The following is a 13,538-nucleotide window of genomic DNA, read 5'->3' on the forward strand; positions in this document are numbered from 1 at the left end:
CAGGTGAGCTTGCACGGCCTGCAGCTGCATGTTAAACAACTCAAATGGAATCACAGAAGTCCCGCACGAGGGGATGAAGAGTGAGCGAGAGAGGGACGGAGGGAAGGTGAGAGAGTAGACTGCTATAAACGAGGCCAGATAAACAAAATGAGCATCAGCAGTCGGCGAGTAACTTAAATTTGCCATGTCTTTGCGTGTTTCCACATCAAATCAGCGCTGCGAAAGCAGTTTGAAGCTTTGGCTGTGCATATGTTGTTTAAGAGGCGTCCTGCAGCACACAGATTGTAAACTATTAATACACCCTTAAGCTTACTACTACATTACTTCTATTTTAAAGTATGGTGATCTCTATTAATTACAAAACTGATGTAGTAAAGGTGTGTTCAGATGCACTGAAAAGGGAATTATTTTTTCTGTCTGCTTTTGTTTAAGCAGTGCAACTATATTTTTGGCATATGCAAATTTAGCATGGGCTAGATAGATAGTTTTTTTGCAAAAGCCTTGATCCACCCCTAATTTCTTTTTACCTTGCCAGGAAAATTCAGAAATAGGTGCACCAATCATATTTATTTTTCAGCACAGCCTGAAATCTCTTAGACAAGCTTTCTTGTAATTTAAGTAGTCTTCAGGAATATTTCTCAGGCTTCTTGAAGGTCATTCAAAGCTGTTCTTTGGATGTTGGCTGTTGTTGTTGCGCTTTAAAGATGATTGTAGACTGCTTCCATAATGTTGAGGTCTGGGAACTGGGAAGGCCAATTCATGACTGGCTGTGTTTCTTTGTGTGTTTTTACTGTCTTTGCAGTGTGTTTGTGATCATTGCCATGCTGAAAAATGACGCTGTTGCTTTCCAGATGGTATTGAAAGGTGGATCAAAATCTTACTGTGCTTTTCTGCATTTATAACTTTGACAGACGTCAAGTTTGATGCTGAAATCCAACCTCAAAAGACCTTCAGAAAGTATAAAGAATTATTCCTCAAGAGCACAATAACAATTAGTTATATAGTCTGGGTCTGTGGGGGCAAAATATAAACAAAAGAGTCGTGCCATAAGATGTAAGAGCTACATGACACTTCCCTTTTGCTTGTTTCATTCTCTACACGTGTGATGCATTTTTGCAGCCACTCATATTCTCTTTGCGCTGTATCTGAGCACACCTTCAAACAGAGCAAACTCTCGTGTACCTGCATTGACTGTAAGGAACCCATCCACAAGATGCGCATACAGTAGTGTTGCATTAGAAAATAAGATTTCAGAAGCAGACATTTCAGTTGATGTGCAGAGTGCATGGCAACACTGACTGTGTACCAATTCAGCATCCAAACATCTACAGTTAATTACAACAATCACAGCAAAACTCTCAGATTAGTAAATAAGGCTCTGACATGCTTAATTGCACTGCACAAGTCTGTCTTCTAAATATGAAGACTATGCTTTTTAACACACCTGTGACTCTAATCTCAGCTGTAAAAGCTGTAAAAGATGACTCAGGTCAGTGGGTGGATGCAAGTGGTTCATACCTGCTCTGGCTGGTAAGCATTGGACAGCGGTGTCACCATCCAGATGATGTTGAGGTTGGTGAGGGCAGCGCTGGTGGTAAAGGAGCAGGGCAGGATGGCTGCTTGGCCACGAGCCACCTGGACACTGCGCTGGGACATTGTCACATCTAGTGCCTGCACACAGACTGCAGGAGAAAAAAAGAGTCAGTGATCAGTGTCTTGATTCTCAAAAGAAAAGCACATGCAGTACCAAACGAAACAGAGAGAAAGAGAGGGAGAGCGAGCGAGCGAGAGAGAGAGATGAGCAGATGTCTAAATTCAGAAATTCTCCCCGAAACTCCCAACAAATGTATCTTTGCACTTTGTAAGAAAAGCAGCATCTTCAAAAGGTTTCCTGAAGGCTATTAGATCCCCTAAATCCCTAAAAATGAGAACGCTTGCTTTAGTGTGTGAGTAACAGAAACGCGCACACACACACACAGAGACAGACGATACGAGAAATCCAAAGCTAAAACGCTGCCATGTACAATATCTTTAATATGTGACATTTTTTTTGCAGCTTTTTCATCTTTACAGCAAAACAAACATGATTTGCTGAGAGCCAAACTCCTCGTCTGAGATGCTTTTGACAACTAACAAACAAGGCTGCACTGAGAGGGATCACATGAAATACGTAATGTGCAATTAAATGGGGGAAAAAATGATAAGATGTCACGAGATGTTAATTTTATTCCTCTCCTAAAACAGCAACGTCTGAATCTGTGCATACTGAATGATGAGAGTAATGTTAGATTTGTTGCTTCCTCTCAAAGTAAACAACTAAGGAGCCACTTTCCTCATCTGGACTCAGCTGCCATCCACAACAGACCCACAAAGACAGATATGTACATGCTGCATCCTATTTCGAGACCGGCTAAAGACATTAAAGCCTAAATTAAGTTAGATCTCCCCCGCAAGCATGTATCCATGTCCAAAAAACCCCATTGGGAAGTAATCTTATCTAAACACGGTGAGGAGGATGATGCGCTGATATGATTACAGATAATTGATCATGTCATGTGAATCGCCCTTGTCAGTGGTAATGTAAAATGAGGATCTTAGCATTAATCAATAGTAGGAACCACCAGGATGTCAATTATGGTTTGTAGTCAAGAGTCAAGCTAGATCCCAAGTGCAAGCAATGACCACACTGCGCAATAGAATATATATGAGTAATTATTAACATTATGATAAGGAAACGAATATAAGAATTTTTTCCCATCTACTGACTCGCTTCTGCCTACTTTTGAATATCAGTGTAATATTTTCGAGCTGACAGACTGCCTGTTGCTCTCTGCCTGTCTGTCCAAAACCTGCTGGACTTCCTACGCTTTCTTTCTGCTGGCAGACACAACAGGCCCTGCAGGCTCAGAGCTGGGCCAGGGGAGATATGCAGCACTCAAACTGCTTCACTCAGTTCTGCTTTGTCAAAGATATATACTCATAAAAAAAGAGAGTCACCCCCCACCCCTACAAAAACAGCACAGAGGAAGAAGTTCATGCGAAGAGCTGCGGCCTTAACAAGAATGCGCGATTGCATTGGCAACATGAGATCAAGTGCAAGTGTGTTTTCTCAGTGGCCACATAGGTATTAAATGTGCTTGATTTAAGGGAAGCAGAAAGGCAGAGAAAGACTAAAGTACAGAAAGAAAGAAAGAATTAAAGATCCTAGAGGAATGAAGATAGAAGGAGCATCTTATCATCTGTAAGCCCCCTCCAAGGCAGCAGTCTCTCAAGCCCACAACAGCTGGAGGGCTCATTTCAAAACACTGGATTAGGGAACCTCTGCGCACAGAGCCTGTAAGCTCCCACGACCAAAGCAAACTCACACACACACACACACACACACACCAAACATCACAAACAAGCACCAACACGCAGTGCCAGCGAAACCAGTGCAGTACATATGCCGTGCACTGTGCCCTCTCAACTCACAGGCACATGCGTGACATACTGCTCACTACAATCCACACACTCAGACTTTAATCAATACATGTCATTGGTGACATGTATGTTAGCCCTTTGGGGACACATAGGACAGGGACGAGAAGTATGGTATTGCTTGGCATTGCCTCATTATTGCGCACACTTCTGCCAAAGCTTTATGCCAGCTTCACTCAAGCATGTCTGGTAGACCGTCGCTCTTCCAGAATCCATCCTGTAATGGGTTCAATATGTAAGGGATGAACAGTAAGCCAGACACAGTCAAACATGACCACCCGCATTTAAAAAAAAATAAACTAAATAAAAAATCAGTACAGTATTGTATTATAGCTCCAAAGGAGCCACTATGGCTGAGGTAAACCATGTTTTCTAATCGCTAGCAGAAAACAATAAAGTACAAACTGATTTCAGGAAATAATCAAAGACAGGTCAGGGCTTGATACAGTAGTCCTGACATTATTTTTGCTGTAGTCTAAGATATTTTGCATTTATGACCAGCACTGAGTGAAGCAAAGAGTCATCCATTCTATTTTTTTAACCCTTTAGGCCAAATTTATCACATTTGATACATGAGTTTTGGAGACTTCTACATCATCAGTGGGATTCTTTACAATATATACTTAATTTTCAAAAAAATTAAAAAAAAAATTCTGGCTTGAAAGGGTTCATTTCTGCAGGCTAATGTGCACAGTTGTGACGTAAACATGCTATCACTCTCTCTAGGTTTTACCGCGTAAGCTTTATCATTTTCCTGTTGACAAACATCCCGTTCCCTCCTGCTGTCAATTCCAGCCCAGAGGCGCCCCGAGGCCGAGGCCAGCCTGACTGGTACGAAGCTGCACAGAGTAACTATGCTAATCTCTGAGGCTGACCCCTGGCTGCCCACAGTTATGTTTAACTGTAACAGAGCAGCGCCGCATTGTCTCCTATAGTATTACTCACCTGTGGCAGTGTTCTATTGTTGTGGGATCGTACACATTTTACATTTTCAGAGAAAAATAGCTTTTATTTAATCAAAACAGAATATGTTTGTGCTATGTTATTTCCATTAAAGGAACTACAAGTTGCTGACTAGATAAGATTTGGGTTGGGAATGCGGAAGGAATTTTTAAAAAAAGAGTGTACAGTAAAGAAAAATGTTGGCGCGCATGAAGTATGAGTAGTAACAGATGAGTAGGTGGAGGAGAAGAACACGAGAACGATGCGAGGAGGGGCAGGTAGGAGAAAAAGAAAACAACAAATCATAAAAAAGAAAGTGAAACAGAGGAGGACATGAGGGAGCAGAGAGGATGCCGGTGTTTCCAGAAAGGCCTAATTGATAAAGTCACCTGAGGCAGTGCTAGCAGTCAAGGAGAGAACCAACAGTATGGCTCTGTTAAGTGTCAAAACCGCTGTTGATTAATGCATGAGAAAAGCATGCACCTCGGAGAAGAAAAAGCTTTGTGTCTGATTCTGTGTGTGTGTGTGTGTGTGCTTACTCTATCAGTCAAGCTAAAGTGGAGGCATGATTGGATGGAGAACAAATGCAGGCTGGATGCAACACTTCCTCTCTCTCACTCTTGCACTCGCAGTCGCTCACACACAAACACACACACACAGAATCCCTGCCTGGCAAGTCATTTGCATTCTGTGATTTTATTCATGTGGCTCTTTTATTCATAGGCTCTACTTTTATTCCAGTTTCAAACAGATGCCCGCGATGCAGTGATGAGCCCCTGGGAAAGCCTCAATGCACAGAGACAGCCACACACCTATACATGCATAAACCTGGTTAAGTGACGTAATTGATGATAGCAAAGGCATTACTAAAGAGAGAGAAGAGCGCACACATTAACTCGTGTGCGAAGACACAACTTTATTTTAAATCTGTTCAAAGACAATTAAGAGGCGAGAGCATCACATATCTACTACTTCAGGGATGACAGTTGGTAACTAGGATCACACTTAGTTCTGTGTCCTGCACATGCACAATAGAGGTGAGTCTCCAGCAAGCGCTTGGGAAAAAATTAACATCAAAAACCATAAAATTAATCACACAGTTACAAATACATCTGCACATGGATTCATGTATTCCGACACCTGTGCCCACACACAAACAGAGCTGCGTGTCCTGTTGTTTTGCAGAACACCCAGGGGCTTCATGATGAGCTGTGTACATGCGAGTAGCGGACCCCGCGTTGTTGCCACTGCCTGCAAGGCACCAGGGCGAACCGACAGGCGGGCAAAGACAGGTTATTTTGCGAAACTCAGGTGGCGTAATTGTGTACCCAGCTGCTCGATGGCAACCCATCAAGCGCTGTGCTCACAGCACTGCTGAGGTAAAAATTAATGAACGCCATTCTAAAGACACTTTCATTAAATGATGTCTGAAAGTCTAGTCAATTCTTTGTTTGTCGAATTTAATAAACTATAACATTTAATTTTAGGAAATTCTACTTTTAGTTGTTTCACCCTCGTATCTCTGCTAAGTCAGAAGGTTGGAAGCAGGTGCTCTGTTTCTTTGTAGAGGTAAATAAATCACCAATGTTTGTTTTTACAAAAAGAATATTATCATATATGCTGGACGATACTGCAAACTCTGGTATTGATCCAATACCAAGTGAATACAGGGCCATTATTGTCAAACATACAAAGGCAGGTTATGTAGGGGAGAGCAGTGTGCTATGATCTATGAGATGAATCATCATCAAATTATTTTAATAACCACTAAACCACTGTGATTTTTACTTTCCATAATAGTTATTCACAGAATCAAATATACCTTTTAGCTTTTCATGTATTTTGAAACTGGGTTTTTCGGAGACGTGGAATGGAAATGTGCCTGTCTCTAAACAGCTTCTGTTGTTTAAATGTGCTGTAGGCTATAAATAAAATAGACGTGGCAGTCAACACACAACTGTTCAGGCATTTTTCATAGTTTGTGTCTAAGGAATATATTTTTCATTTTCAATAAAATAACTTTTTTGCCACAATTCAGTGGGCTTAATATATTATCTGATTATAGCCTCTAGGTAAAATAACAGCTACAGATGACCACTAACACTATCTTTATAGTTCGTGCTTAACATGTATTTAATGTTAAAGTGTGACTGCATAATAAGAGCGATGTACTGTACATGTACTGAACTTAGAAGATAGAAACATACTAAAGTATTGATCTCATCACAGATCGATCTGATACCAATACCAATATTGGTATCAATACTATCTATAGTTGGATCGATTTGATCATTTCTGTCAATCAGCTGTTTTGTTTGCGTTAGACAGATGCAGGTTAACTGGTTCCCCTTTGAGCTTTTTCTAAGCTTGAAGCAAAACAGCAAACTTATAGTGTTACCTATTTTCTCTAAAGCTGGAAGATGACATTCTCCCTTAGAGTAAACAAACTGAAGCTTAGGGCAGGCTTGCCCATAGGGACTGCATTACTAAAGGTCCTCATTCATATTTTACAAGGAAATGTTGGTCTTGTGTACTTTGTTCAGAGCACACAAGCCTCTGTTAACAACTAAACACAATTGACTGAAACAGCTCCACACCTGTCTTGCATCTCAGGTCAAGTCTTGTGCATATTTCATTTTAACTGCATGATGAGAATGACAATAAAAATTCAGACATACACATAAGTACAGAGAAAGGGGACTGTACAGCAGGGTGAACTAGGGAAACTCATTTTTGGTCATTAAAAGTCTCAGAACAGGTGTCAGTTTAACCCTTTATCACCTGAGTATCATGCAGGCTGCCTGGACGATCTTTCAATTTTGGCTGTAAATTTACAAAATAGTTCCCATCTTTAGGGGACCGTTTGAATTTTCCCAATTGCTCAGAATGGTTGAGGAGTTAGCAAACTGTAAAATCTTAGCAGAGCTTAGTTTTCTGTCTGTTTTCAGACAGCATTACCAAATATTTCCGTAAAGCTCGCCCTGTCTTCTATCAAAAACCATTTGAATTTTGTCTTTAGCAGAAACGTTAATGGAGCTACGATCATATAAAGAGCCCTTACACAGTGGGCCTGGGCCAAAGGTACAAGGAAAACAAGACAAGGGTCTGGCAGAGGTTTTGTTCACATAACATAGCGCATTTAATCTTTCCTTTCCTTTCCTCAATTATTCCTTCATCAGTGTGTCTGACAAACGCTCACCCAGTGAAAGAGCCTTAAAAATCTCTCGCTCATCCTCTCTTATCCCCTGCCCCGCCCATCCCAGCTGACCCATTAGCCACAGCAGCCGACTCCCAAACAGGGCCCGCTGACTAGCCTACATAGCTTAATACTCTTTTCTAAACTGTACCGAGTCTGACAAGCACAGCTTAGTGTGTTCCCAAACTACTATAAACATCAGGCTGAAGCATGTCGTTTGAACGTGTTAGTTGTAGCGATGCTTATAAAGTTCACAATTCTCAAGCTATTCAGCATTACAGTGACTCAAATGTGCAGCACATTAAGAAAAGTTGAGAAAATGTAAATAATGGTGGCGGTGTTGGGATGAGACATACATTTCTGACTTATATATATATATATAAGTAAACATATAAACACTTATTCCGACTTGCTCTTCATGTTGGACTACTCGGAGGCATGTCATCATACTACCATCCTAGCATGCCACCATCCACACCTGCAGAGTTTCTTAAGAAGAGAAGATCAAATGCTAGGACAAGTAGAAGAATTCATATATTATGTGGAATGTAGTCACAAGTAAAAAAGAAAAGTGGTTTTAAGTGATGGGCCCAAGACTTTTGTAGATAAACTGAGGGGAAGTTATTGCGATCGAGCTGACGGGTGATCAGCCAAACTAGTGTGGCTCGGCTGTGTGCACCGAGTGAGCAGAAGGTTGAAGTAGGCCACTGCCCTCGTGCACAGATAAGCCTGAGCACTAGAAGACTGCTGCTAAAGCAGCAAACAGATGGCTCTGCACATGCAGCCCTGGACACAGCTTCACAAACACATGCACACACACATACACACAAACACAATGTCCGAAAACATACCAACTTCACTGTAGTACAATTGTCACAAACATACACCTCTAATCTAAAATAGCCTTCACACACTCCCTGACAGCACAAACAGGTAAGAAAACCCTCAGCTTTGCGTGCCGCTCCACGTGGTTTCGCGTGACAGCCGAAGAGTCAGACCTGAATTTTTAGAAAGAAACGCACTCTTTTCCCCGTCACCCATCAGCCACCTCGCAGCCTTCATACCGACTCTGTATGGGGCAGCTCCAGCTCTGGCAGACTTACACATTTGGCAAACCTGTCACTGTGTCTGCACTAAATCTGACATCCTGGCGAGCGTGCTGATCTACCAGTAAGATGACATGATTGGCGTGTGACTCCATTTTGCAGTTTGGCAGCTTCCATCTTGAAGTCTCTTTTAACTTGTTGACAATGGCTTGGTTCTGCTAAAGGCATCCACATAAAAAGCCAATCGTGCTTTGTGTCTGGTATTCATGTACAGTAAGTTAGCAAGATCATTGCTCTTAAAATTGCAGCACTCAAAAGATGAAGTGTTTTTACAATTATGTAATTTTGCCTCTGTACACCATCACAGTGGGTTTTAAATCAAACAATCAATATGTGACTAAAGTGGAGACTTGGAGCTTTAATTCAACAGGTTTGACAAAAGTATATCACTCTTTAGGGATTACAGGTATTTTTACTCCTACCTCCTGAATTTAAGAGGGTCATAAGTAAGCAGAGAGCCCAGCATGACTTTTATTATAAGGATTGTTTTTAGCACTTTAATAAAAATGAAAATCCTTTTCAGTCAACACTTCCGTAAGTCCACAAGCCACGGGCATCGCCAAATGCTGTCTTTGTTCTTCCTGGCCTTCACTGCATCCGTCTTCAGTTGCTGCCTGTTTTTGGGTCATTCAGTTTTACGCTCAGTGACTGTGAAGTGAGCTCTGTTGGGTTGACATCAGGCCACAGGATTAGTCATTGAAGATACTATACTGGTTTTGGTGAGAAAGTGCCAAACACTATACCCTTTGTTGCCGTTAATGAGTATTATCTCATTAACGACAACAGTATTATTATGTCATCAAATAAGGTCAGACTCCTGCGCTGTCATGTGACAGTGACGTTACAGGTTAACCCAGTAATCAAAGTCTAACAGTCTCCCAGCCAGAACCATCAGATAACACTAGAGGACTATTCCTAGCACTAGCATTTAGCCTAAGGTAACCTTGTCTGATTCCTCAGCTAGTAATTGGCTTGTAGGCAGATATTCCTCTTTCTCTAACTTGCTTTACCCTCCTTTGTTCTTTTCTTTGCTGCCTTTCTCACTGATTGTTCCTGGTTTGATCTCTCCTTATCGGTATCTACCGCCCTTTCTTGTGTAACCTCACTACAGCTGTTCTCTGAATGAAGACAGCGATTTCAAGCCCGCCATCCCCGGCTGAGCCACCTGGGAGTGGTAGCACTTCTGAAGGAGATTTGGTCAGTACGGTTCTGCGGCGGTAAGGGTTTATAGTGCTTTATCCTCCGTTCCTGCATGGCTCACCTTAAACAGGAACTCTAGCTCAACTCAGTGACACATGTGGATTAGCAGAGGAAAGCAAAGAAAAAGGCTAGAATACACAGCATAGCATACTTGATAGCCTGCTGGGTTAATCTAAAAATGATTGCTGTTCCTGTTACAAATTTGTAGAATGTATTTTTTGACAGCAATTTGAGAGAAAGTAAGATAACTGACCAGAAACGTCTTTACTTTTTTTAAGTGTTAATAAAAATGTAATGGATCACTGGGATTTCAAATACGGCCCATCAATTAAGAGTGTGTTGTTTGTCACGCAACTGTATAACGCAGGACAGTGTAAAATGTGAAATGAGATCCTTTATCACAGGCGGGTCATTGTAGTTAAGGGGTGTGTAAACATTTCACATGCACACACTCAGCAGAATGGGAAATTTCATTTAAATAGGGTTAAAGGCTGGAATAAAAAATGTGGAGCTTTAAAATTAGACTTCTGCTATCAAATAATCATCTGTATTAAACAGATCTAGTATGTTTAGTACAAAAATTATTTTACTATGAGTTTGCGAATGTTGTTTCTCTCTTGCAGGATCTGAATAGAAAAAACAGGAGGCAATAAGCTGGAACTGCTACCAAAAGACAGCAAAATGCCAGTAAGAATAAAATCAGGGGATGCGACAGAGACCAGACCAGACCCCTTTCCTCAAAGATTTATAATATTTATACAGTATATCTGTAGTTTTACCAACTGGGTGTCAGCGGTGACATTCCTGGAAAAAAAATGCTGTAACACAGTGATCCAGACACTTGGATAATATTCTCTGAGGCCTCTCTGAGGGTTAAGTTAGTGCTATTACAAACCACACAATTTGCTCTGCTGCTGCTTAACATTAAAAACATTTCACTGGTAAGCTGACTATTGTTTTAAAGTCACAGGAAATACACTGACCTTATTATGTGACCCTCCAGATGGGCTTCGAAACAAGGAAACACTTATTTTTTTGTTATTCATCCGCAGATCGGTTTAAAAATGAGCAGGAAATACTGAATGATGACGAACTGGCTGTGCACCTCCAACTCATTAGAGAAGTAAAGAAGGAAGATGTGAGATCTACTGACGCATTTTGTAAATATGATTTAAACTGTTGTTTTCTCTCCTGTAGCTGGACAGGATGTCTTCTTCCAGATAGGCTGACTGACAACACTGATTAAGATATTTTTGACTGTGTCACAAATATATTTAAATATATCCTAAAATATTTCTTCTTTAATCTTTTTTTAAATACAAGTTAATGCAGACACCCAGACTGACAGTAGATGTGATGAACAACATCTCCCAGAACTTATTCACACAAACTGTACAATGTTTAAAGTAGTTCATAGTTGTGTTGGAAGGAAGCTGTGTTGCACCACCAGCAGTTATGTGCATGCTTCCATTCAGAGGCACAGCATTACTCCATGAGTGCTTTTACTATTTAAAAGACTGGGCACTGATGCACATCAGGACTGAGACGGGAAACATGAACAGCAAGATTTTTTTTTCCTATTGAAACTTTTAAATTTTGATGGGACTTTGAAAACAGATCACTAGTTTTCTTTTCTATTTCTTTTTTTTTTTACATTTTGCCTCACTTGCCTCTCAGCGCTTCCACAGTTTGAAGATTTGCCATTACCAATAGTACCTACAGGTGTCACCAATTCAACAATGACTCAGGTACTTCAGATGCAACAGGAATGATAAGCATGCACTTTATAAAGATAAACTCGCAGCTTTTTTTCTTTCTCCCTTCACTTGGAAACACTCTTCTGTCCCCAAAATTAAAAACAGCAAATCTTTCATAATGCATGCACGCTTCCTACGTATTTACTTTCACTTTTATTGATCATATTATATCTGAAAGAGCTAAAAACTCACTGACTGCCTCTCATCAGCTGTTACCGGCACATAGGCACACAAACCGACACACCCAATGTCTCAAAGGTTGGTCGTTTTCACCGTGCGCAGCTGCTCCAAGCTGATTCCTCTATGACATGTGAACAGCCAAGCAATGCATTTAGTTACTTAGAGAAGAAGGAAAAAACATTGATTAAAAACAATGCTTTAATCTCTTGTTCTCCTTTCACTGACATCATTCATAGATCATCACAGTCACCTTTTGATGTTTTTTTTTTCATTAATCCAAAGGAGGGAATGAATGAGGTGCATTTTATTTCAAAATAGCATTTCCCATTTCCAAATGTAAAGAAGCCCTCATGATGAATAGTGTGCTGAGGGATGGATGGCATTTTCTAGTTGCGAATACACTCATAAGTCATATTGAAATTCAGATGATGTGTTATGTCATTGTGTGATTGACGATACATAAGCATTTCTAATAATAGAAGAGCTTAGCTTTCTCCTGCTCAGTATCAAAACATGGGTTTACATATAAATCTGCTTGTACCCTTTATTACTCATAAATATATTAGTGTAGGACATGGCAGACACTATACTGCTTTCTGCGTTGTCATAACTCTCAGAAGTATAAACTGTGGGGCATATGAAATGTTGATTTTAGAAAAGGAAAAAAAAACTCCAAACATGCCTCTGTATGGGCACTTTTGCTCTTTTTTTTCTTTTTTCCTAATATTTTCGATGTGGGCCTATGACTAGGTGTTGACCAACATTGGAGTACTTTCATAGATATTCTGCTTTTGAATGTTTGATATAGGTCAAGTGCTGGCTCAGCAAACACTGGGAACGAGCCTGCATTTTCATTCTGCATGCTGGTCAAATTTACATCCCATTTCATTCAGAGGAAACTTTACAGTACTGTAACACACACATATACACGAAGATGCACAGGCCCCACATCGTTCTCCTACGATTCAGCAAAAAAAATAGCTCTTAAAAAAAAAAAAAGAAATCAACACAAATGTGCTGACTGTGTGCTCTTTGGGCAACGAAGACTCTTTCGTAGACAGCAAAAGAAGCCAGAAAGTCAAACGCAACAATCTCTGAACGCTGAAGATACGTTTTTTACAATCTAATGAGTTAGATCCAAGTCATCAGGATGTTCACTTGCCTCGTGTAAAGAGTTTGAAGAGAAAAGGATGTGTCTGACATCTCTACTATAGTATCCCATTGGTTTAGCACGACAACACATCACAAATACAATATAATTCAAATTATATTGCCAAATTCATATGTACAGTCAAATATAAATGACAGTTTCAACTAATAAACAGCAGCACTATATTATAACTTTCAATTGCTGAGAAATATTTTAAAAGAAATTCATTTACTTTTAACTTAAAGTCTCACTGAGACCTCACAAGTACCTCAGTGCAGCCTCTGTCACCCCTGCATCCGCCATGGCAGCACTTTGGGAGTTAGATAATGCCGTTGTCAGTCAGTGACCTCTTCCTCGGTAACAGGCACCACATAAGCTTCCCTCTGTGTGTGTAAGTACGCATGTGCTTGATTGAGCAGAGCCCCGATGCCGAGCACATCTGCTCCGGACGCCCCTGGCACTGCCATATGGCTGGCAAACATGCCTCCTACTCCTTCCTCACAAAGAGGGAGTTTGCAATGAAAAGAAAA

At 40.6% G+C, this 13,538-nt stretch overlaps 1 protein-coding gene across 2 annotated transcripts in view; it reads right to left on the reverse strand.

Moving 5' to 3' along the window:
- igsf11 (immunoglobulin superfamily member 11) overlaps positions 1–13,538 on the reverse strand; it is a 124,919-nt gene that overhangs the window by 22,532 nt on the left and 88,849 nt on the right. The window contains exon 3 of one of the 2 annotated variants that reach the window (XM_004567020.4): positions 1,519–1,682. In XM_004567020.4, the coding sequence (XP_004567077.1) occupies positions 1,519–1,682 (164 nt within the window). Of the gene's footprint in view, positions 1–1,182; positions 1,276–1,518; positions 1,683–13,538 lie in introns of those variants that run through there. The other variant, XM_076892196.1, reaches the window with a different exon arrangement.

Source organism: Maylandia zebra, linkage group LG14, assembly GCF_041146795.1.
Source record: "Maylandia zebra isolate NMK-2024a linkage group LG14, Mzebra_GT3a, whole genome shotgun sequence".
Lineage (NCBI taxonomy): Eukaryota > Metazoa > Chordata > Actinopteri > Cichliformes > Cichlidae > Maylandia > Maylandia zebra.